Below are 26933 nucleotides of genomic sequence, written 5' to 3' on the forward strand. Positions count from 1 at the left end.
GAAATGCGAGGATGGATTTTTGCTTGGTTATCAAGGTATGGATCTCTGCTGAGAAGGTTAAGTGAATGGTGTAGAGCCCATGGTGTGCAAAGGAGCGCACTCAATAGACCAAATGGAGTTTCTAACTCCATGCTTTCTTATGCTGGAGTGAAAGATCAATATTGGGTTAGAATTGGTCAAAAACATAGTAACGATCACTTCAAAGTCATGTACAACAAAAAAAGGAAAGCTCCTATAGAAAGTTCTTTAGCAAACATTTCTCTCCTGTAGATGCTGATTCCTCCTGGGGTACAGTTCCATGCATTATTCCCCTCCACTACCTCAGTAAATTACTCATTCTTAATGTGTGATCCTACACACTTAAGTGTTAGCAGGCTGTTCAACCATGGGTTGTATCATCATCAAGCCCACTTTATCCTCACCTGACATCCATATAATCACACTTTCCATCACTGCTCACTAGATAGCAATTTTGATGTCAGAGCGTTGGCTGATTTTCCCCCTCCCTAGCTCAGAAGCTTCGAGACCAATTGTAGCACCGCTACTGCCACCCTAGCTCAGATCTACTAACTCAACGCAGGCCGGGGATCGAACCCAGGCACCTTGCTGCTCTGTATGGTTGAGAACCGCATTGGAAGTTGCATCTACCAACTGAGCCATTCGGACTTAAAATGCTTTTATTAAAAAGTAATTATTCAGCAGCTTACTTACTCCACTGTCAACTTCAATGATGTACCCATTGTCCGCACAGCGTATCCGGTAGTGCTTTACAAGTGCAGTGCTGAAATGTAAAACACAACTTTACTATAACTGTATTTCTAACACACTCAAACCATTGTCCTGTGCCCTCATCACACTGCCTTCTACTCCAACTCATTATTTCTCAGGACCTGAAAACTGCAACTCCTTAACTCCTTTAGTCTTCCCTTCCCTCTACAATCTACAGGATTCTAAAACTCAAGTTTGGCGTTATTTACTCATTTGTTTTCAACTTTGATGGATATCCTGCACTATGGGCTTTGGCCCTTCACCGAGGATTCTCCAAAAAACACAATTCTACTGTTTTTTGCTTCCACAAAATTATGTTGTCTGCCTAATCCTTTGAGGTTTAAAACGCTGCTATTGTAATTTGTCTCAAGTTTAACTCTTATCTGAGCAATACTTTGTATACCTAAAGACTGTAACCGAAACCTTACCTTGCTTAATAATGACAGCAGAAGTGTGAAGTCTAACATGAACCCAAGCAATCTGACTAAATTGTGAAGTTTGAGGATGATCAATCGATATTGAGTCTACAGCACAGAAACAGGTCATTCGGCCCAACTGGTCTCTGCTGGCGTTTATGCTCCACACGAGCCTCCTCCTTCCCTATTTCATCTAACCCTATCAGCATACCCTTCTATTCCTTTCTCCCTTGTGTGCTTATCTAGTTTCCCCTTAAATGCATCTATGCTATTTGCCTCAACTACTCCTTATGGTAGCGAGTTCCACATTCTTATCACTCTTTGGGTAAAGAAGTTTCTCCTGAATTCCCTATTGGATTTATTAGTGACTATCTTATATTTATGACCTCTGGTCTTGGTCTCCCCCACAAGCGGAAACATTTTCTCTACGTCTACTCTATTAAACCCTTTCATTATCTTAAAGACCTCTATCAGGTTGTCCCTCAGCTTTCTCTTTTCTAGATATTGTCCACCCATCTCTCCCCTAGAAAACCACTCTTCAAACATTCAGAAACTTGGGTTGTTAATTCCTGGAATGATGTAACTCTAAAGCTAAATGGTGGTGAAGCTGGAAAACTGGTAGGATAATGGGGATTTTCAAGGAAGTTAGAAAGTTATTGTCCCAGATGGAAATGGCGTTGTAAAGCCTACATCAACCTCCCAAAAATCATATTAGCTGGTCATTCTCTCATTGCTGTTTGTGGGGCATTTCTGCTGCATTCACCCACATAATGTAGACTGCACTTCAAAAGTGATCCATTGGTTGTGAACATTGGTTGCAAAGTACTTTGGGGTGTCCTGAAGATGCAATAAGACATTATTATAAATTCAAGTTATTTCTTTCTTACTTTTTAAACATTTGCCGTGTTGTAATTGAGATGTTCTTGTTATCACTGCCAGGTCTCATTAACAAGTTTCCATGCTGCACGTTCCTTTCCAAAATGAGTTCAGCCTCAAGTCGTGAGATCTTATAGTAGCATCTAGAACAAAGCAAAATAAGAACAGTTAGAACGGAGCAGTATTCAACTAAACTAAAGTCTATACATGCACTAGGCCTGAGGTATAATATGAATGTTTAACTTCTTCATATCAAATTTCTTTGTCTGCTCTTTTATTGGGGTTGTCGACCCCTTCAAAATAGCAGACAGGAGAATGTTATACAAGTATTCATTGGATCATGTGATTTCAGGCTTTAGGTTCAGATAACTGTTGTTATAAGGGCTCCCCCAATGATTCTGAAATAAAGTCTCCATCTCTAAGCCATGCCGACCAAGATTGCCCCAGGTTCAATCCGTGCCTTATGCTGATTAGGTGATCAAACTAGAGTGGCTGTTGGGCACCACAGTTGGGATAGACAGGACAAAATTCAGCCAGTGCTCCTGATTCTCATCACTATCTTTTGACTTCTACTGAAAACTTTAGGTCTCAAGTGAGGATAAGATTTGAATTTGATGCTCCCCCTACAACTGTATAGCTTGTCTGGGTTCACACATGAGGAATGGCCAATTGGGTGATGTAAGAGTGACTAGCTCCTATGGGACCATAGGGCAGTAAGGAGTCAACACCTTCAGCAGAGGAGGGGGAAGAAAATAAAAGTGATGGGGATGGAGATGCATAAACTCAGAAGAAAATTATCCCTCCCCGTCCACCCTCCTCTACACCCTCCCCCCCCCCCACTTCCTCCCATATCCTAGCAAGACACCTGGGAAGGCTGTTTTCTACGTCATCATAGTTGTCTTGGACAAGCTCTGGGGTGATTGGACGTGGTGGGCGTGGTGGGCATGGTGCAGGTGTCGGGTTTTTGCGTCGTTTCATCTCTTCCTCTAGTACCTCCTTAAGTCTGTGAATCTGTCCAGGGAGGAGAGCCAGGTTGGGAATCTCCAGCTACAGAAAGAAAATGTGCAACATAATTAGTATTCGGAGCAAAACAACCTTCTCAGCTCCATTCCACTATTATATTAAAAAAGATTTGCATTTCCTTACTCATAGTCTTGCAGCAATTTAGAAATTCAATAGTAGAGGTGTGTGGAGTGCCACTCTCCTGTGGCATTGCTCACAGGTAGTCTGGGAACTGGACAATAGTTGTGCTATTCAGTTCCTAATTGGCCTGTCCCTTTAAGGCCACTGCTCAAGCAGTCGCTTTAGGGATCCAGATAATTTGCATCTGTCTTCACAAAAGAAGAGGATGAAGTTAATGTCGCAGTAGAGGAGAAAGGTGTAGAGATAGGTTGCTGAGAGAAGCAAGGGTAGAGATAGCAGAAGCTCTGACCACAATCTTTCAATCCTCCTTGGATATGGGAGTGGTGCCAGAGGACTGAAGGATTAAAAATATTACACCCCTATTCCAAAAAATGGGGAGGGGGATAAACCTGGTAACTACAGGCCAGTCAGTCTAACGTCAGTGGTGGGAAAACTACTAGAGACCATTGTCAAGGACAAAATTAATTCTCACTTGGAGAAGCATGGGTTAATAAGGGATTCGTTAAAGGCAAATCGTGTCTGACTAACCTAATTGAGTTCTTTGATGAAGTATCAGAGAGGGCTGATAAAGGTAGTGCAGCAGATGTTGCATATATGGACTTTCAAAAGGCATTTGATAAAGTACCACAATACAGACTTATTCGGAAAATAGAAGCAACTTGGGTACGTAATTGGCTAAGGGGTAGGTGGCAGAGAGCAGTGGTGAACTGATGTTTTTCTGACTAGAGAGAAGTATGCAGTGGGGTCTCCCAGGGATCGGTATTAGGACCATTGCTTTTCTTGTTATATATAAATGACATGGACTTGGGAATAGGGAGTACAATTTCGAAGTCTGCGGATGATACAAAACTTGGCAATGTAATAAATAATGAGGAGGATAGTAGCAGACTTCGGGAGCACGCAGACAGACTGGTGAAATGGGCAGACACATGGCAGATGCAATTTAATGCAGATAAGTGTAAAGTGATGCACTTTGGGAGGAACAACATGGAGAGGCAGTATAAACTAAATGGTACTATTTTGTGGGGGGGGGTGCAAGAGCAGAGGGACCTGGGGGTGCATATTCAGAAATCTTTGAAGGTGGCAGTGAAAGTTGATAAGGCGGTTAAGAAAGCTTATGGGATACTTGGCTTTATAAATTGCTTTGAATAGAAAAGCAAGGAAGTCATGCTAAACCTTTACAAATCACTAGTTAGGCTTCAGCTGGATTATTGTTTGCAATTCTGGGCACCACACTTTAGGAAGGATGTCAAGGCCTTAGAGACAGTACAGAGAGAGCTTTGGAGAGGGTACAGAGGAGGTTTACCAGGATAATACCAGGTATGAAGGACTTCAGTTATGTGGAAGAGATTGGAGAAGCTGGGACTGTTCTGCTTAGAGCAGGGAAGGTTAAGAGGAGACCTAATAGAGGTATTCAAAATAATGAGGGGTTTTGATAGAGCAAATAGGGAGAAACTGTTTCCTCTGGCAAGTGGGTTGGGAACCAGAGGTCATAGATTTACAATAATAGGCAAAAGAACTAGAAGGGAAATGAGGAGAAATTTTTTCATACAGAGGGTGTTAAGATCTGGAACACACTACCTGAAACGATGGTGGAAGCAGGTTCTGTAGGAACTTTCAAAAGGCAATTGGACATGTACTTGAAGAGGACCAATTTGCAGGGTTATGGGGAAAAAGCTGGGGTGTGGGACTAAATTGGACAGCTCTTTCAAAGCAGACAGTGAGGTAATAATAAGCTGGCTTACCTTTGCAACTGTGAAAATAAATCCTTTCCATTGTTCTCGGGTCTCTGGACTATCTACCTGTGGAGAAAGAAACACAATTATAGCTTTTAAAAGCTTTCATACGTAATTTGTATTTTTTTGGAGTTGACGTATTTTTTTTCTGTATTTCTCCTTCATCTGGAATACCGCGTAACAATCGCCAGACAGGAGGGTTCCCTTCCAGTCGGGGAACACTTCAGCAGTCAAGGACATTCAGCCACCGATCTTCGGGTAAGCGTTCTCCAAGGCGGCCTTCGAGACACACGACAACGCAAAATCGTCGAGCAGAAGTTGATAGCCAAGTTCCTCACCCATGAGGACGGCCTCAACCGGGATCTTGGGTTCATGTCACGCTACACGTAACCCCACCAGCAAAAAGGGGGAAAAAAATTATATGTTTTTTAATATTCTCTCTCTCTCTCTCTCTCTGCCATTTTGAGTTTCTTTCTGCCTGCCTGTGTAATCGACACAATGTATATCCAGTGTACTGGGACGTGCTGTTCTCCATGACTGGCCTGTTTGAATAACAACGACACCTTTTGATTGGTGTGATGCTATCCCAACATAGTATAAGATATGCGATTTGAGAACCTTTTCACTCATTCATCTGACGAAGGGGATAATCTCCGAAAGCTTGTGATTTTAAAATAAATTTGTTGGACTATAACCTGGTGTTGTAAGATTCCTTACATTCATCTGGAATAGGTCATGGAGAGCTAACCCAGCATTCATAGCAGTGAAAGCCCTCTATGACAACGAGAGGGTCGTGGATTTAATAGAGGGCTTTCACTATGACCATGAATTCTGGGATCTTCCTTCCATTCTCTTACTTTTTTCACCTCTAGTGAGAGAAAGAAAGATAAAACATTCAATTCCACAGACAGGAAGGCTGTGAAGAGAGAACAATATAGGAAAAGGGAGACAGAAGGACTTGCGTTTATATAGCACCTTATTACATCTCTCAGAAATGTCAAAAATGAACAACTGAAATTATTGTTCATTTTGACATTTTAACAATAATAAGTCTGTCATTATTTAGGCAAACCCAGCAGCCATTTTGCACCCAGCAAAATCTCACAAGCAGCAAGGAGGCAAAAGAACAGTTGACCTGCTTTTTTTTGGTTGATGGCGAACACAACAGAAGAACTCTCCGCTTCTCTTTAAATAGTGCCATGGACTTCCTAGCATCCACCTAAACCACCCAGAACAGGCAAATGCAGCCTCAGTTTGATGTTTCATCCAAAGGACAGGAAGAGAAAGATAGGGAAGAGAGGAGAGAAAGAAAAATATTAATGCAATTTGGCTGTTCCCTGTTGCCTATGTGACAGGCAGCGTGCTGCTTTAAGCCATATTTATGCTTTTGGTCTGAGTGGATGCCCCAGGGATATGATTCACAACTGAAAATCTCACACCTAGGATTTGTCCAATGTTGACAGATCTGCCAAGGGTGATGCACTGTCTTCTGGTTTAGCTGGGTGAAGCAAGCTACAAGAAGAAATGTTTACTAAACTGCCCAGAGCCAAATCTGTGGAATTCACCATCAGGAGTAAAGTGTTACCTTTAACTTAGCATCTCCATGTTTCAGCTTTAGTATTAAGTAGGCTGCTTGCAGGTTCTTGTCCAAGCTGTCGTCATTCACCACAGACACAAAGTCATCGAGACTGATTTTCTCAATGTACTGAAAAATATAGAAATTCTTAAAAAATAAATGAGTGTTCCTCAAGGATTATGAAGTGCTATAATTTTATGCTGTATTTACCACGATGATAAAGGTACAATATAAATGAAGTGATGCTATTGCTTCCAGAGGAGCCAAGTACCACTTCAAGATGTCGTTTTCTCGGGCTTCAGTGGACGCAGTCGAATTGGAGTAGCAACACAAATGGGTGACATTGATCATCATGTTTTGCTGAATGAGGCAGGCTAAGTGCTCGGGCCACTTGTAAAAACCATTGATGAGGTTTCCCAATCACCAGCCTGTGTGGACTTTCTCCAGCCTTAAGGGAAGCTCCGGCATCCGCAAATATCTCGTGGCAATATCCATCTGACATTGGCAGCTTAAATTCCTTGGACATCTCTCATGTGTGGATGAGGAAGAAGTGGGTGGCAACCACCTGCTCGACAAACTTTGAACCAATCACAAGTGACATGACCACCAGGTAGGTCAGATAGGAGACAGTTGGACAAGCTGCTGGATCTACTGAGGGTAACTTGGCAACAGGGAAAGGTGGAGACAGAGAACAGAGTAGGTTGACTGAGCTGCAGTGAGCTTGGGCATTTCAGGAGCCTGAAGAAGCAAGCAGAAGCAAGAACTGAAAGCTTCAATTCACAGATTTTCAGATAACATTACTCATATACTGGCACTGTGGAATCCAGCCTACAGTGTAAACAGGACAGATTCCATAGCACAAGGAACCAAGGGGGGAAAAAAATTGGATAGGGCCTATTATTGGGTGGGGGTAGCATGATCCGCTGTTACCCTAGGCCCAATGGCCCCTGCCCAGGCAGGACGAGACTTTCGTCAGGCCTGAGGACTTAACTTCAAGCAGCGTTCAGAATCAGCGTTGACGTGAGGATTCTATGCAATTCACACTTTCCACCAACAGGGGGAGACCCAATCTCTTAAACGCAGGCTGTCTCTTAAAAATCTCAAAGGTAGCTGGTATCTGTTATTTGCTGAAAATGACAGTTTGCTGTCTGCACGGAGTCTGAACGGAGCTCAGACATCGCACATGCAAAACACAGACACAGCTCCCATCCCTACGTTTATAAACTGATGCGTTATGTTAAAACATTGAATAAAAGTTGCACACTACTAAATCCCACATTCTCCAATCTGCATGCCAGACCTCACCAATCTGCCGATCTGAGTTTGTACCAGGCCTGCAAGAGTACGTGCACCAAGGTTCTCTGCTGATGTACTGGAGGCCTTGGTGCTAGAGGTGGACAGAAGGAGGGACATCCTATATCCGCTGGGGGGGGGGGGGGGAGGAAGAGGCAGAGGGAGGCAGTGGGGGAACAAAGTCAATGCCAGGCGCACAGCATCATGAACATGGATGCAGTGCAGGAAGAAGTTCAATGCTTTGACATGAGTGGTCAAGGTGAGTGAGGTCAAGTGTCAAGTGGCGTCTCCTACCAACTGCACCAGGCACTACACCCCCCATCACCCACATACCAACAAACTCTTTCCATCAGTACTCAACTCTTCCAATCAGATGCTTCCTCTCATCCTTACACATTACCACTGTTGCAAGCCACCCACTCACAACTCACAGGCCACACATACTGGCAGCTATTCCACCATGACAGGCACATCACCCAGACACACGTCCCGCTTTCTTGCAGGAGAAGGTAGTGCATATCAGGAGACATCAAGTGCCAGTGGCATTTAGCCCCTCGAGCCTGTACCGCCATTCAACGAGATCATGATGGACCTGTGACCTCACTCCATATACCCGCCTTGGCCCCATATCCCTTAATACCCTTGGTTCACAGAAATCTATCAATCTCAGATTTAGAATTCACAATTGAGCTAGCATCAGCTGCCGTCTGCAGAAGAGCGTTCCAAATTTCTCCCATGCTTTGCGTGTAGAAGCATTTCCTAACTTCACTCATAGAGTCATAGAGTTATACAGCACGGATAGAGGCCCTTCGGCCCATCGTGTCCGCGCCGGCCATCAGCCCTGTCTACTCTAATCCCATATTCCAGCAATAGAGTCATAGAGTTATTACTCCTGCACGTCCTGGCTCTAAATGTTAGGCTATGTCCCTAGTCCTAGTATTGAAGTCGAGGAGACCTCCAAAACAGGTACTAATGTCTCGGCAGCCACAAGCAGTAATCCAGCCACTAACCGTTAATCCTGCATGGTCCCTTTAAATAGCGCTGGTGGGGGTCGTCCAAGCAATCTAAGACACGTTCAGATGGTCAGGGTTAAGACAGTGCATTGAGTTGAGTGTTAAGTCCCAAAATGGTGTCTCACTTTAAATCAGCGTTGCACACTGATTGTATCCATTTTCTCCTTACTTTACACGCTTCCGGCGTTCGGTATTTGCACATGCGCTAACTCCTATACCAAGATGGCGTCCGGCGCACATCACGCTGGAAACGTGCGTGCGCAGCCAAGACGCCATCCCGGATGCTGGAGAGGCCGTGTAGCATCAAAACAACAGGCGCTGCACGGCCCAATTTAGCACCCCAAGACTTTTCACACATTGGGGGCCTCACATCTGAGCTCAACTTGCAGCCAGAACAAACTGAATTGCCAAATATTAAGTGCCACCCCTGCAGGCTGCTTATATTTGCTGCCAATATTGTTCTACCCTTGGAGGTAGGAATAAGATCACTTGTCCCCATCTCTGAAGGCATGTACACTCATTTATTGCAGCACTACCCCCCAGAGATATCACTGCAATATAAATGGTGTACTATTCTATCAAATTAAAAATTGCAGTTGCCAAATAGGCTGTGGACAAGATTGCTGAAAACATTCTGGAGAGCAGAACAATGGCTCCGTTCAAAGGAACAGAGCTTCATTTGCAAAATGCAGGCCTAGCAGGCAAATGCATTCTCTCACTCCAAGATAACAACTATTAGAAGTCAACGGGAAGGTACACGGGTTCCTCACACTCCTGGGCACCTCTCCAACTTAGTGGTGGGCAGAATGATTTAAAAAAATATCCCAGTCAGATTAAACACGCCTTCCTGAATGCTGACCTTAGTGAATCCGGCAAGTTTTCTTTGAGGTTGCTAATGTATCAGGGGCCTAACAAGGAGGTACAGAAGTATTGGGCTCGATTTTGAAAGGGCGGCAGAATGACAGCAGTGGAGGGGCTCAATGGACGTGCGGGTAACCCGACTAATAAAATCTTACCGTTTCCCACGCGATCGCAAGTTAATTGATGGCCCTTAAAGTGGCTTCCAGGTTTGCTGTCCGAAAGCTGTGCAGTGGGCGGACTGCACACCCACATCACAGGCTGTCAGCTGGAGCGGCTCTATTTAAAGGGCCATTGCTCCAAAGGCTTTTGATGCAGCAAACACCAAAAAAACACAATGGAGCAGCACAGGGGCCAGGCTGCTCCAAGGTTTAATGATGCCTCACTGCAGCAGCTACTGGCCGGGGTGAGGAGGAGGAGGGAAGTGTTTTACCCCGCGGACGGAAGGAAGGGCCTTGCCTCTGCCACCAAGAAGGCCTGGCTCGAGGTGGCAGAGGAGGTCACCAGCAGCAAAACATCTCCCGCACCTGGGGCCAGTGCAGGAAGCGCTTCAATGACCTAACTAGGTCAGCAAAAGTGAGTACACTTATTGATTCTCCTGCATTCCATGTTTCACATCACCGCCCCCACCCCCCAACTCATGCTGCACTGCCAACACTACTCTATCACATCACTCCTCACACCTACTTAAGGCTCATCCTCAACTTACCTGCACTTCCTCAGCACTTCCTCATCTCCCCATTAGTCACCCCACCACTACCACTCACCCCAATCCTCATCCAATGTGATGGCTCTGTCTCATACTCACCCTCTGATGCATCTCTTTCACGGTCAGCCTCACCCAAAGCAATGCATTCATCGGTTGGCCACTTCACCATCACTCACAAGTCTGTATTTACTCCCCTTCTAGGAGAAGAGAGTGCAAAATGCACGCAAGAGGGCGAGGACTAGAGGGGGGCCACAACAAATAGTCGTCCTCACATACGCGGAGGAGGAGGCCTGCAGATCAGCCGCACCCTCGAGTGCCTGTCCGCCGGGGATGGCGAGACTGGCACCCCACAAACCTTTAACATTCATCACACACAACATGAATTGATGTTAACAATGCTTGCCACGTTCAACACCTCAGTATGCTCATCGCAACATGAATGTGTTGAAAGATTTCCATTGTGTACTTATCTTGTAAGCTTTTCTTTCTAAGACCCGAGTAGAATACCTTGGCCAATTATTGTAAAATGACTTATATTACGGTAACCAGTAGCAGTGGGCCTGTAAAGATTACTGGATCTTGGCAAGCACATAGAAAGCTCCCCCCTTTTCACTTCCCCCACAAAAAATAAAAATTAAACAGTGTAATGGTTTGTTTAGTGATACTGCTGCAGATTGAAAGGTATGGGCACCAGCATGCAGAAACATACAGGGACCTACCGTTGGATCCCTGCTGGTCACTTGGAAATACAGGTCGTTTCCTCTTAGCACTGTCCAGTACCTCTTGTAATGCTGTCAAAAAGAAATTGCACGTTAAACAAAGAAATCTATTTCTTTAATTCATGTTCTCGTTTTAGGGTCCTCTCCCCCACCCCACCCCCTTTTGGTCCTCCTGACGAGAGAACAAGTGATTTAGGCCACTGGCATCACCGTGAAGAATGAATGGAATTCTCTGATTCCTTGGGTCTGTTGCTGTGGTGCGGGAACCACCAAACTCAGCAGCTTATCCCCCCTCCGCCCTCACTGGACAACTGCTGCTCCATCAGTCTGAACGGGTCAATACTTATGTGAAATTACCATCTAGTTTTCTGCCCTCTTCTCTTGAAGGTGCCGACTCTTGCTGGAGTGTGACTGCACACCCTTTCGAACACCCCCCAGTATTTCACCCAGAGTGGCCATTCTTCATGTGAGCCCAGACAGTGAGCCTCGTCAGGCTATTCAACTATGGGAGGGGAGAGGCGTCAAAGCCAAGCTCAATCCTATCCTTCCCCAACATCCAAATACAGACCCGTTCCAGTATGGTGCATTGGCTGGCAATCAAGAACGGAAAGTCTGACTGATTTTCCTCTCCCTAGCCCACAGGCGCTGAGCCCAAATGTAGCATCCAAACTGCTACTACTACTACTACTACTACTACTACTACAACAACTTGCATTTATATAGCACCTTTAACATAGTAAAACATCCCAAGGCGTTTCACAGGAGCGTTATCAAACAAAATTTGACACCTAGCCACATAAGGATATATTAGAACAGGTGAGCAAAAGCTTGGTCAAAGAGGTAGGTTACCCCAACTTAGATCAGCCAACTCAGATCAGGGATTAAACTCTGGGCCTTAATTGCTCTGTATGGCTCAGTTCCACACCATACAATGGTATCACTCACAGCAACAGCAGCAAAGTAATCATGCTATTACAGAGTCCAAATCACCTAGAATCACCAGGCTAAAACTAGCCCTCGCCAGCTGATCCCATCCCGACAGGTTCTCCATTTCAGCAATAATGTGGATGAATGAGCTCATTCTTAATCTGTTAATGGTTTATCTAATGGGGTTAGAATTAAAGATGTGATCAATCATTAATGACTGAAGTTAAACCAATATAAATGACATTCTTGCCTCTGAACATTTTCACTAATTCTATTATGTTACAGTCAACCAGGAAATGATTCATATTAAGTTATTTTTTTGCAGTACAACAGATCAATCATTTCTAGAACCTTAACCAACCACACTTTGGTTTACCTCTCAATAGTTATTTCCTCTCATAATGGATTAACCATATTACTAAATTTACATTTAGTTAGAAATTGATTAACTTACCTGGAGCTTGAACCGAGAAAATGCAAAAGGTGTGGTTATGTTATTAAACATCAGATCAACAGCCTGGCTAACGTCTATTGTGATAAGCTGCATTCCTTATCCTGGTTGCCATGGCAGTGTCTGTTTTCAATGCAAGAGAGAGAGGATCTGAAGGAATAGGGTATCTACGAATCTAGATTAAAAGGTGTATTCTGATTTGGAGCCAATGTCAAACCGCATTCTTGTGCCATCGACGGCACGTGGAAATCAAAATGGTTCTACTTACCTTGTTCAGGCAGCAGCAGAGACATACCTTTCATGGATTTTGTGAGCTGCCGTCAGATTTGCCAATTCTGCTTTTGGCTGGTGCTAAATGGAAAATGGCACCAATGGAAGTGCAATGGCCAGAGACCAGTACAGTTCCACTGTCTCAAAACCAGAGCAACAACATAAGAGCCCCTAAAGACAATTAATTGGAATGACCTGTGGATCCAGAGTAGGGTTATCAGCTTTGGGCACTGGCTCTTGAGTTGATTGACTGGAAATGTTGACACCAAAATTTATTTTTAAGCCTTAAAGCCATAAGTGGATGCATTTGCTGATAAGCTTTTCTATGGATGAGAGCTCAACTTGCATTTATATAAACGCCTTTAACGTTGAAACATCCCAAGGCTCTTCACAGTTTGGAGGACAGACCCGAGCAGAAACAGGTTGCCACAGGTGGCTTTTTAAGGTGGGCAGTTATGGAGCAAGTCAGAGAGGTTTAGAGACGGCAATCCAGAATGTGGGCACAAGATCAGTGAAGATTGGCACTGATAGTAGAGAACCTAAAAGGGTCCACAGAAATGGTGAATATCTAATAATTTCCATCCAAGCTCGGTCTGAGAGCAAAGGTTAAAACTGGTCCAAATGAGGGCGAACAGGTAGGACCTGGTAATTTTTCTTCTAGGACTTATTTTTCTCTCCATTAAATTTTGCAGCAATAAACTTCCTACTGACTTATTTTTTTTCCCCCACAAGTTCACGGTCTTATAGGAAAGGGTAGCTCGGTTGGTTGAGTGGCAGACTTGGTCAGAAGGTTTTGGGATTGAATCCCAGTCCAGATCCATAAAGCTTTTCATCCTTCTGAGGAAGGTGCTAAGCACTGTATCTTAGGCCATGGGGAAAAAACAGGAAACTGTTTGCAGTGCTTGCTACTTTTGCAGTTGTTGGTCCTCAGACACTTCTGACGGTTTTGGCAATGGAAACTAGCACCACACCTAATATCCATATTTTAAAGATTTTAACCCTGCCCGTATGGCGGAAACCAACAGTCAAAATGGCCGTGGCGACTTATCCGCTGCCTTCTCGCGGTTTGGAAGGCAGGTTCACGTGGGCCATGCAGATTAGGCTCAGAAGTTAAAAATCACCTGGGTCTCACACTCGCCACATTATGGGAGCTTCCCACTCACCCTGTCCCCACGCCCTCCTATCTAAATTCACACCCCGGGTTAAAATTAGGGCTAGAGTGTGGGTATTTTATCTCTCTCTCTTATGTAATTTAATGATAGAACAAAGTTTAGTTGCTATTTACTTGACAAATCCAAGGAAACTGCTAACCTAACTATTAATTATTTGCTGGCCATGTAGCAGTGCCTACATCACAAAAACTTATTTAAAACATTAATCCTTGGTTCAGAACGGGGTGGTGCAGCGGATTAGACAGTGGCCTTTAACCTCTGGGACTTGGGTTGAAATGCAATGAGAAAGTTCTTCCTCTCTACTGACTTATGTTAAATGAGTTTGGGCAGGTCAATACATATCCTAATAAGCATGGATCCACAACACAAAACTGCCTCTGGTTTAGTACAAAACAGGCAGTCTCACTCTGAAGCCACAGGATGCTGGTTGGAAAATGGACAAATGTCACACTGGTGCAGTAGGGGACACTCTTCTGTGTTTAGGGGAGAGTACAGGGAGCTTTACTCTCCATCTAACCCATGCTGCACCTAACCTGGGAGTGCTTTATAGGACACTGTAGAAGGAGCTTTACTCTGTATCTAAACAAAGTTAGATGTTTCCTGGGAATGCTTGATGCCGACACCAGGCTCAATAATAGAAAGTATTCCACTCCCCAGCCCAACATCTCTCACCTTGTTTTGCACAAAAAATACACCCAACCTGTTTTTTACTTTAAGAATAAAAGAGTGGATTTTCTGTGACAAGTTCTCCTTGTGGAAAGATACATTGCGGACCAGTCACCACAATAAATTTTCCCCTGAAAGTTTCACAGATTATGTCACTGTGACTGTTTTCTACAGTTTCATATAAGATGCTTTTCCCAGTCCTTCAAGTCTGCAACTGTTGACATGAGCCGATTCCAGTGAAACAAAATTAGTTTGTATAGGCTCTGGCATGCAAGCTGTCACAACAAACCACGGGTAAACTATGTGGCTAAATAATCACACAATGACAAGCAAACACCCGCAGAGGAAACTAGAAATCATGTTTCGTCTTGTGACTCAGTAACAGAAAATGTCGGAAACACCCAGCAGATCAGACAGCATCTGTGGAGAAAGGAGAAAGGTCTTTGCCAGTTCTGACGAAGGGTCTTAATACTTCAAATGTTAGCTTCCTTCCTTTCTCCACAGATGCTGTCTGACCAGCTGAGCGTTTCCAGCATTTTGTGCTTTTATTTTAGATTTTCAACATCTGCGGTATTGTACTTTTTGCTTCATCATGTCACCGTGAGCGGTGAACTATTTGCCGCAAGCTTGTGTTACTTTTCTTGAAAGTTTTTGGGTAGATTTTATATTTTGTCCAATTTTGTCACCTGGTATCAGCATCAAGCACTCCCAGGTCGGGTACAGCCAGATTGGATGCAAAGTAATGTTCCCTGTACATTGACCCTCCAACATACCTCAGCCCCAACCTCAGAACTGCTCCAGTGTGACATTTTTCACATACCAGCCATCCTGTTGCATATCTGAGTAAGATTATAAATTCAGTATTTATTATTATTACTGTATTGGGGGCCAGTTTTATGGTGTGGGCCTGTGTCCACTCAGAACTGAATGGAGACTGCTCCAAACTCATGTGACATAGCACTTTTACAGCCAGCATGCAGGGGAGACTAACATCCCATCAGTCAAGTCTGAGTTGAACCCAGACTGCAGAGGTGAAAGGCTAATGTCTAATGCACTGCTCCACCCAAGGGGGAAGGAAGGGAAAAAGAGAGGGAGAGAGAATATGCATTCACATGCATCTTAAAGGTGCTATATAAATGCAAGTTGTTGTTATGTGTGCATGTGTATTGCGTATGTATGCAAGCATATATGAGTGTGTGCGTGATTCTGTGTGTATGCATTATGCACACTGACATCAGGATGTATGTGTACATTTAAGTAACTGAGGTTGCTCAATGACTAATAAAGTTTCTACAAATGCTGATACTTCTGACCAAATGCCAAGTTATGCTGCAAATCACGTCAATCTACATATTTTTGTGATAACTATTATTGCTGCTTTACATATCATCAGATCAGTGAATCACAATGTGATCCAAAACCCATCACTGAATGACAAAGCAAAAAAAAATACCTTTACTTACTAGGTTGGCCACTTAAATAGTACCTAGTTATTTTCTAAATCACAAACAAGGAACACAGGAGTTCAGAATGGTGTAAATAGATGAAACTGATCCCTAATGTCAGGGGATTGAGTTATGGAGGAAGACTGGAAAAACTTGATCTCTTTACCTTTGAAAGGAGGTGACTGAGACCGATAAGATAATTTTTTTTAAAAGAGCATACACTACTTCAACCTAAACCATACTGTCAGCCTTGGTCACACTCTCACCTCTCAGTCAGAAGATTGTGAGCACATAATCTAGACTGACACTCCACTGCAATGCTGAGGGAGTGCCGCACTGTCAGAGGCGCCGTCTTTTGGATGAGATGTTAAACTGAGGCGCTCTTAGGTGGACGTAAAAAATCCCACGGTGCTATTTGAAGAAGAGCAGGTGAGTTCTCCTGGTGTCTTGGCCAACATTTATCCCTCAACCAACATCACTGAACAGATCATTTGGTCATTTATTTTATTATTGTTTGTGGGACAATGCTGTGCAAGATATTGGCTGCCATGTTTCCTACATTACAACAGTGACCACACTTCAAAAATACTTCATTGGCTGTAAAGTGCTTTGGGATCTCGTGAGGTTATGAAAGGTGCTATAGAATCTCAAGTTCATCTTTTCTTCTATGATAATAGGGCAAAGGAACACTAGGACTAATGTCAGGAAGTTTTTCTTCGCAAAGAGTGAAAAATGCTTAAAATGAACTTCCAGGCAGGGTAGTGGAGGCAAAAAACCTGGAATCAATTAAGAGACAGTTGGACGCTGTGATGGAGAACTACTAGAATTATGAAGCAGAATATGCTGAATGTTTGTCCTCATTGATATTTTGTGACCTTCTGAATCAGATCCTACATCTAACTCTAGGGAAAAATATTATAACAGCGCCAAACTGTCAACATGATTGACAGCTGACACAATGGTCGAACCCACCACCCGCAGGGTCCAAGGCTACGCTCCACCTGCCATTTTGTGTCTGAATCTAAGAAGCTGAAAAAGATCAGTTTTTAACAAAAATCAGCAAATAATCTGCACTTTTGTTTGGGCTTTCAGCTAATGTATTTGCACTTTTGTCCTGAGAGAAAGAATATAAGAACATAAGAAATAGGAGCCTGCTCCACCATTCAATCAGATTATGACTGATCTTCAACCCCAACTCCACTTTCCTGCCCGATCCCCATATCCCTTGACTCATCTAGAGTCCAAAAATCTATGTATATCAGCCTTGAATGTACTGAATGACTCAGCATCCACAGCCCTCTAAGGTAGAGAGTTCCAAAGTTTCACAACCCTCTAAGTGAAGAAATTCCTCCTCATCTCAATGGCTGACCCCTTATCGTAGAATCATAGAAAGTTACGGCACAGAAGGAGGCTATTCAGCTCATCGTGTCCATGCTAGCCGAAAAACAGCTAGCCAGCTTAATCCCACTTTCCAGCACTTGGTCCGCAGCCCTGTAGGTTACGGCACTTCAAGTGCACATCCAAGTACTTTTTAAATGAGTTGTGGGTTTCTGCCTCTACCATCCTTTCAGGCAGTGAGTTCCAGACCACCACCATTCTCTGGGTGAAAACATTTCTCCTCAGCTCCCCTCTAATCCCTCTACCAATTACTCCAAATCTATGCCTCCTGGTCACTGACCCCTCTGCTAAAGGAAATAGGTCCTCCCTATCCACTCTATCTAGTCCAGTCATAATTTTATATACCTCAATTAAATCAGCCTCCTTTGTGCCAAAGAAAACAACCCCAGCCTATCCAATCTTTCCTTATAGCTAAAATTCTCCAGCCCTGACAAAATCCTCGTAAATCTCCTCTGTACCCTTTCTAATGCAATCACACCTTTCCTGTAATGTGGTGACCAGAACTGTATGCAGGATTCAAGCTGTGGCCTAACCAATGTTTTATACAGTTCTAGCATAACCTCCCTGCTCTTATATTCTGTGCTTCGGCTAATAAAGGAAAGTATCCCTTATGCCTTTTTAACCACCTTATCTATCTGTCCTGCTACCTTCAGGGATCTGTGGACATGCACTCCAAGGTCCCTCACTTCCTCCACACCTCTCAGTATCCTCCCATTTATTGTGTACTCCCTTGCCTTGTTTCCCGTCCCCAAATGCATTAGCTCACACTTCTCTGGATTGAATTCCATTATCCTGCGACTATGCCTCCTAGTTCTAGACTCTCCAGCCAGGGGAAACAAGCTCTTAGCATCTACCGTGTCAAGCCCCCTCAGAATCTTATATGTTTCATTGAGATCACCTCTCAATCTTCTAAACTCCAGAGAGTAAATGCCCATTCTACTCAAGCTCTCCTCATAGGACAACCCTCTCATCCCAGGAATTAATCTGGTGAACCTTCATTGCACTGCCTCTAAGGCAACTATATCTGCCACCTTCTTGCCCACTCACTTAAACCGTCTAGATCCCTTTGCAGACTCTGTGTCCTCCTCACAGCTTACTTTCCCACCTAGCTTTGTATCCTCAGCAAACTTGGATACATTACACTCGGTCCCTTCATCTAAGTCATTTATATAGATTGGAAATAGCTGAGGCCCAAGCACCGATCCTTGTGGCACCCAACTAGTTACAACCTACCAACCTGAAAATGACCCATTTATTCCTTTTCTCTGTTTTCTTAACCAATAATATCCATGCTAATGTTACCCCCAACCCCATGAGCCTTACCTTACATAACAACCTTTCATGTGGCACCTTATCGAATGCCTTTTGAAAATCCAAATATACCACATCCACTGGTTCCCCTTTATCTACTCTGCTAGTTACATCCTCAAAAAGCTCTAATATATTTATCAAACACGATTTCCCTTTCATAAAATCATGTTGGCTCTGCCTAATCATACTATGATGTTCTAAGTGCCCTGTTTTCACTTCCTTAATAATGGATTCCAGCATTTTCCCAACAACTGATGTCAGGCCAAATGGCCTGTAGTTCCCTGTGTTCTCTCTCCCTCCTTTCATGAATAGCGGGGTTACATTTGCTACCTTCCAATCCGCTGGGACTGTTCTAGAATCTAGGGAATTTTGGAAGATCATAACCAATGCATCCACTATCTCTGCAGCCACCTCTTTTAGAACCCTCGGATGTAGGCCATCAGGTCCAGGGGATTTATCAGCTTTTAGCCCCATTAGATAAATCAGACTAAAACTCGAGTTCTAGGGATAGGACTAAAAGTTAAATTCCTTTAGCACTAAAATAACCCAAATTCATTTAAATATGTTTTGATTTCTGTGGAACAGGTTTACAGTAGAAGTATGGAATGTTATTATAGTCTTGACCTAAATATGTCCTGATATTTCTCAGTGAACAAGCAATTTATTTAATGCTGACATCCCATCCTCAATGATGCACTCTTAAAGTTCACTTCAATTTCCAGAAATTCACAAGCACCAAAAGGTGAATTGGTAGATCAAGGCAGATCTGTTATAAATGCATGGACAGCTGAGTTATAAATGCCTGGGTCAGTATAGTACAGAGCCATAGTTGAAAGTTCACACATTTGATCCCCAGTCTGTGCTGAGTTAGTTGCTACCAGCCAGTGTAGTGGTAGTTGGTGTTAGGGCCTTTACGATAGGCAGGGGAGGAAGAACAAAAAAACGCAGCCAGGATTTCCACTCCTGATCACTATCCAGTAATTACATGTATGCGTATGCATGAGGACAGAATTGAGCTTGGTCACAGCCTAGACTTATACATGAAGAGACGCTTTAACATGGCACTGGAGTATTGACAAGTAGCAGGTAACAATTGCACCACATAAGTGCCAGGCAATGAACATCTCCAACAAGGAGAGGTTCAACCACCTCCCCCTGACCTTCAATGACACCACCATCAACATGGAAATTATTATTGACCAGAAACTTAATTGGACCAGCCACATCAACATGTGGCTACAAGCATAGGGCAGAGGCTGCTGACTCCTTAAAGACTCTTCATCACCTTCAAGGAGATAATGGAATACTCACCACTCACCTGGATGGGTGCAGCTCCAACAACACCCAAGACTTTCAGCATCATGCAGAACAGAGCAGTTTGCTTTATCAGTACCCCTGCCTCTGGGCTCAGTATCCACCCACTTCACCATCAGCACACTATGGCTGCAGAATGTACTATCCACAGGAATCACTGCAGCAACACCAAGCTCACGCAACAGCACCTCCCAACCCCTGCCCTTTACCACTGGGAAAGGCAAGAGCAGCATCGTGGGAACACCATCACTTCCTAGTTTCCTTCCAAGTCACACACTATTCTGACATGGATATAGATTTCTGTTTCTTTATCATTGGACCAAAATCCTGGGATTCCTTTCCCTACTTTCTGGTCAATGGTGACCACCAAGATATTGATTATGGGGGTCTCAGTGATGGTGGTGCCGATGAAGGTCATGGGGAGAAGGCTGGGCTTTCTCTTGTTCGAGATGGTCAATACCTGATACTTACATGGTGCAAATGTTAACTGCCACTTGTCAGCCCAAGTTTAGATGTCATTCGGGTCTTGCTGTAGACTGGCATGGGCTGCTTCATTATCGGAGGAGTTGTGAATGGAGCTGAACACTGTGGAAACAGCTCCACTCCTGACTTTACAATGGAAGGCAGGTCATTAATGAAGCAGCTGAAGATGGTTAGGCCAAGGACACTTCCGAAGAACTCCTGCAGTGATGTCCTGGGGCTGTGATGTCTTGTGTACCAGAACTAGCCGCTCTCAGACAAACTATTCCAGTACAGATAGGACATTGGCGTCTACCCAACAATGTGGAAGATTGCCCAGGTATGTCCTATTCACAAAAAAACAGGATAAATTTAACCCAGCCAATTACTGTCCTATCAGTCTCCTCTCATTCATCAGCAAAGTGATGGAAGGAGTCAGCAATAGCGGCATCAAGTGGCACCAACTCATCAATAATCTGGACAATGAAAATGGTCTAACTTCCTTATCTTCTGAGAACTTATTGTCCTCTGCAACCTTATTACTCTCTGCAATGTTGGTCAGCACCTGGTAACTGTTTGCTAATATAATCTCTTTGGTAGCTTCACAGGGTTTCCTGTCTTCCTTGCTTACTTTATCAGCCAATTGGTGAGCTAGCAGTTCAGCATGGCACGAGAACAACAATATCACCTTTATAAATAACTGGGAGTCTTTCCAGAATAAAAAAAAGGACTGACACAGGAAAGATGGGGGCATTTAAACTAAGTAGGAACAAAGAGTCTTGCAAGGAACATTGAGCCAGCAATAGAAAGTAATTTAAACTAGATGGGGGAGGGGGCTCGAGGGCAAGAAGGAAGCAGGTGAGACAGATCGTAGAAAAGCAGTCAGTCAACAGGTAGGTGTTGACATAGATACCCAGAAAGACATACATGAACTAGAGACCAAGAATAGGGGAAATGTGAAAGAAGGCGAATTTATAATAACATGTATATGAGGGACAGGGTAAACCATCACATAGAAAGGCACAAAGTAATCAAGAACAGTCAGCATGGATTTGTTAAGGGAAGGTCGTGTCTGACTAACTTGATTGATTTTTTGAGGAGGTAACAAGGAGGGTTGATGAGTGTAGTGCATTTGATGTGGTGTACATGGACTTTCCCCCCATTCTGACATAACACCTCTAATGCATTAGAAATGTCTAACCAGAGTAGTTCATTCTGTAGCTTTCTACCACCCACAGAATCAACTTATTTTACCTCCCAGGTATCCCTGACATACAGGGCTGCACCAACTCCTGTTTTGTCCACTTTGTCTTTTCAGTGTTGGTTTTGAAATAGCTAAGGATGAAGCTGAGAGTAGTAGTCTTAATAGTTAAACATGTCTAAACAATACAGAGCAGTAATCAACAAAACTAATAGGGTGTTGAACTACATATCTAAAGGTACCAGTCAGAGGAGGTAATGATCAAACATTAGAGTGTCCTAGTCAGACTGCACCTTGAATATTGTGTCCAGTTGCGATCACCAAGAAACAAGAGATGTTCAAGCATTGGAAGCAGTGCAGAGAACAGCCACAAGGCTGATCCCCAGGGGTCTGAGTTATGAGGAAAGGCTGTAGACCTTCTGGCTTTTCAGCCTGGAAAGGAGGTATTTGAGAGGCAATCTTTTGATGTATACAAGATTGTTAAGAGTTTAGAAAAAGTTAACCTGGAATATTACTTTAAATTAAACTGTAAGAGTTGAACAAAGGGACACAGGTTCAAACTAGTAAAAGTTATCTTTAGGACTGGTATCAGGAAATTTTTCTTCACATAAAAAGTGATCAAGGTGTGGAATAAGCCTACAGATAGAGTAGAGGAGGCAAAGATCCTGGAATCGTTTAAGAAACAATTGGATGCAGCAGGGTGGGTGGGGGGTGGGGGGTGGGGTTAGGATTTCTCCAGATGCATGAATTGAAATAAGCCAAATGACCTTCCTGGTCTGTTGTTATATTGTGAACAACCTTTGCCCTGTTAATCAGGGAAAGTCCCCACCACCCCACATCAAGGACTTTGACCTCTTCAGATATTTTAACCAAAAAAAACACAGGACTTCATTTTTGATTTCATTTGCAAAATGATTTGTCAGGCGACAATCCTTATAACAGCACCACACTGTAAATATCTCAACCCTAACAATTAAGTTCCCTGGATGCTTTCTGTGCCAGTGTGTAGGTTTTAACTGGCCAAAACTTGAGGCCATACTTGTTAGCAAAATGCACCATCCGTGAAAACAGACAGTGCCCTGGCCATCTCTTATCAAAACTTGGTATCAAAAAATAGTTTGGGAAAAACTAAGCGCAAAATATTTGTAATTCATTTCACGAACTATTTACCAGAAGCAATCGAGTTAGTGAATATCATTTTTAAAGCATTTATCAAAATTCCCATATAAAAGTGCAATAATGAAATATTAAAATGAATCAATTAGAAATGCACTTACATTGCTTTTAGGTTCTAGTTTTTCTAAATAACCCTCGTAGTAGCCAGGGATTGTGGAAGCTCTTTTCCGTATTAGCCTCGGGGATGCCATACTGGCCTGAGTGGTGGGAGCGGACTGGCTCGGAGACCGCAGGCTGAGTTACTTAAAGGACTTTTCCCGGAAGTGTGCAGGTTATGAATGTCAATTACTGTACCCGAGCAATATAAGTCAAGGTGAATCCCGCCCCTCGCCGAAAATGATTGGATCAGGCCTCTGACAGGTTGCAGAGACCCAACTGATTGGTTTCCATCAATGCCCATCACAATATTCCTGGTCCCTTTCTGCTGCCAGCTGCCAAATTCATATCAACAGATTAGAACTGTACACGTGGAAAATCCCGTAAAATTAATATAATTCAATGAATCATTACTATTATAGGTGTGGCATCTTGGTATTCCCGCTCAACTAGGAATATTATTGCTCCCAGATTATGAGATTTTTCCTGGTTTTCCCCTTTCATTTTCCCCGTATGCTTACCTCTAAGTGTAAATGTATCTGTCCTGTGAAGGATCATGCACACCCGACGAGGTCCCAGTCTGTGTTGAGTTGGCCGATCACAGCTGGGGAAGGAGGGCTGCTACATTTGCTCTCAGTTACCCTGAGTTACAGACTAGTATCCCAAGCCCACTGCTGGGCAGTGCATGTGTGTGGATATCGGATGAGAACAGAATCAGGCACAGCTGTGATGCCCCCCATGGGCAAATGCCCCCAGGCTCACAGATGAATACTGGCTATCTGGGTGAAACACTGAAGGGTAACAGTGCTTGTGTAACCATATTCCAGCAATAGCTAAAGGCTTCAACAACAATAACTTGCATTTATATAGCGCCTTTAACATAGTAAAACACCCCAAGGTGCTTCACAGGAGAGTCATCAAAGAAAATTTGACACCGAGCCACATAAGGAGATATTAGGACAGGTGACCAAAAGCTTGGTCAAAGAGGTGGGTTTTAAGGAGCGTCTTAATGGAGGAGAGAGAGGCAGAGAGGTTTAGGGAGGGAATTCCAGATCTTAGGGCCTAGGCAGCTGAAGGCAAGGCCACCGGTGGTGGAATGATGAAAATCGGGGGTGTGCAAGAGGCTAGAATTGGAGGAGCACAGAGATCTCGAAGGGTTGGAGGGCTGGAGGAGTTTACACAGAGGAGGGGGCGAGGCCATGGAGGGATTTGAAAGCAAGGATAAGAATTTTAAAATCGAGGCGTTGCTGGACCAGGAGCCAATGTAGGTCAGCGAACACAGGGGTGATGGGTGAATGGGACTTGGTGCGAGTTAGGATACGGGCAGCAGAGTTTTGGATGTGCTCAAGTTCATAGAGGGTGGAAGACATGAGGCCGGCCAGGAGAGCATTGGAATAGTCAAGTCAAGCAGTAACAAAGGCATGGATGAAGGTTTCAGCAGCAGATGAGCTGAGGCAGGGGCGGAGACTGGCAATGTTACGGAGATGGAAGTGGGCGGTATTGACGATGGAGTGGATATGGGGTCGGAAGCTCATCTCAGGGTCAGATATGACGCCAAGGTTGTGAACGGTCTGCATGTTATTCTTATAAAATAGATTATTCCCTGAAGATACTGAAGTATTGCAGAGAGTGTGGATATCTTTCGATAATGCAAATATGGGATGTTGCAATGAATATAAAAAAATTATTGTAAATATTAGAATTTCAGCTGCCAGGTGGGAAACGGAATAAAAAAATGATAATGAGGTCCTGCTGTTAAATTCGGCAGGGCATCCACATTTCCGGGTCTTGCCCCCCGCTATCACGCTCTGCCGCTCCCTCCCCGCCTCCCTGTGAATATCGGGTCATTGTGTTTTAAGTGACAAGTTAAAACGAAGCCTTGTTCGCTTGTTCAGGTGGATGTAAAAGTTCCCATGACACATTTTAAAGGAGAGTAGGGAGTTCTCCCAGTATCTTGGCCAACATTCCTCCCTCACTTAACGCCACCAAAAACAAATTCATCTCAATCATCTAATTTGCTGTCGGTAGGACCTTGCTGTATGCATGTTGGCTGCCATGTTTGGCAACATAACAATAGTGACTGCACTCCAGAAGTAATTGATTGGATGTGAAAGACTTTGGGACATCCTGGGAAAGTGATAAGCTGCTATATAAATGCAAGTTCTTTCTTAGATGGGTCTTCTGCAGTTTTGCAGAAACTTTCCTTAAAAGATTGAAAGTTAACAGTGCGAGTTAGAGTCAGTGATAGAGCGGAGTGTTCACGGTCAGGAAGGAATAGGCTAGATGAACTGAATGGTCTTTTATATCCTATGCTTTCTTATATTTCTTTGTTGTGACTTGATTTGATCATTATAATGGGCTCTCACCACATCTCATCTTTTTATTTTGGCTTTGGTGTCCTGCTTCTTTTATTATTTTTAAATAACTCATCGGTGAGGTATTGTCGTCAAATTAGGGAGGTTCCCAGGCAGACTAATTTCCTGGAATACTTAAACATTTTTTCAAAACTCGATTGATGAGTCAACAAACTGTCCTAAAGGACAGAATGTATCTGGTGCCACACAAGCCTTGTTGATGCTTTTAGCGAGCTGTTCTGCTCCCCAATTTCCTCCCTTTCTTCTTTTGTAAAGGCGTGAACTCCCTTGTTGAAGGATGGTTCCATGCACAGTTATCACCCCCCCAACCCCATCAAGCGACCAATATAGATATGTCAGTGTAGACATTAAGTGCCAGCAGGCTATCCAACTAAGGCGCATATTACATCAGAGACTGAATCTGTCCCCACCCGACCTCTATGCATGTGACTTTTTTTTTACAACTAATCTTTTGCCCCAGTTTCTTTCCATCCTTTCCTGGAATTGCTGACTCAAACTGGGGTCCAATTGCACAGGTGCCTGCCACTGTCCCGTATTTCTTTTTGTGCAAACCTAGACAGTGTCTGCGGGCTATGCAATTAGGAGGCTTTCACCGCCAAGCTCAGTTCTGTCTTCACCCAGCATTTGCACACATGTTTTCCAGCAGGAATTACTGGATAGCAATTAGGAGTGGGAACCCTGTTTAATTTTCTCCTCCATAGCGTGAACGCTGAGGCCAATTGTAATATGCCTGCTGCCACCCTGTCTGAGATTAGCGAACTCAATGCAGATGGAAATAGAGCCTTAGAATGGAACACCTTTCTGGTCTGAGTGACACAGTATTACACTGAGCCACATCTCATCTTTTTATTTTGCTTTTGGCGTCCTGTTTACACTGAGTATTACACTGAGCCATTGCGGTGTTGCCCCTTAATTCTAAATTCAAAGTCTTGCATGTAATACCCTTGCTTTACAACAGTTTCTACACTTTAGAAGTACTTAATTGGCTGGAAAGCACTTTGGGACGTCCTGAGGTTGTGAAAGGCACTATATAAATGCAAGTCTTTCTTTCTTTCTTTCTTTAAGTGCCACACCTACTTCCTGTAATACTTTCCACAGCAGTTTGTTGATAACACCACTATTGTTATAAAACAGCGTATTTTTCTGGCACACCATGAACAATGCAAAGGAAGATCTGTTCATATATTGAAAGAGAGGGAGAGAGAGGAAGAGAATGATAGAATTTTACAGCACTGAAGAAAGCAATCGTGCCTGCACTGGCTCTCTGAAAGAGCTATCCACTTTGTTCCATTCCTCAGCCCTTTCCCCAGACCCTTTTCAATTTTTCTTTTTCCAATATTTATCCATTTCCCCCTTAAAAGCTATTATGGATTTTGCCTCCACCACTGTTTCTGGCAGGACATTCAGTGTCCTAACACCCCACAGCGAAAAAAAATCTCCTAAACCTCTTGCTTTATTCTTTTGGTGCTGACCTTAAATTCATACCCACTAGATGCCAACTCACCGACCAATGGAAATAGATTATCCCAATTTAACTTATCAAAACCCCATATAATTTTGAGGGC

At 43.6% G+C, this 26933-nt stretch overlaps 1 protein-coding gene across 1 annotated transcript in view; it reads right to left on the minus strand.

Annotated features, from left to right (window-relative positions):
• The window catches only part of LOC137299731 (signal-transducing adaptor protein 1-like), a 40225-nt gene extending 17075 nt beyond the window's left edge, over window positions 1–23150 (minus strand). Inside the window, exons 1-7 of the mRNA XM_067968665.1 lie at window positions 22999–23150; window positions 11108–11179; window positions 6525–6644; window positions 4949–5005; window positions 2926–3107; window positions 2072–2203; window positions 712–781 (exon numbers count right to left, since the gene is read on the minus strand). Of these exons, the coding sequence (XP_067824766.1) occupies window positions 712–781; window positions 2072–2203; window positions 2926–3107; window positions 4949–5005; window positions 6525–6644; window positions 11108–11179; window positions 22999–23088 (723 nt within the window). The 5' untranslated portion in view covers window positions 23089–23150. The remainder of the gene's footprint in view (window positions 1–711; window positions 782–2071; window positions 2204–2925; window positions 3108–4948; window positions 5006–6524; window positions 6645–11107; window positions 11180–22998) is intronic.
• Window positions 23151–26933: the final 3783 nt, after the last annotated feature.

Source organism: Heptranchias perlo, chromosome 29 (assembly GCF_035084215.1).
Source record: "Heptranchias perlo isolate sHepPer1 chromosome 29, sHepPer1.hap1, whole genome shotgun sequence".
Classification (NCBI taxonomy): domain Eukaryota; kingdom Metazoa; phylum Chordata; class Chondrichthyes; order Hexanchiformes; family Hexanchidae; genus Heptranchias; species Heptranchias perlo.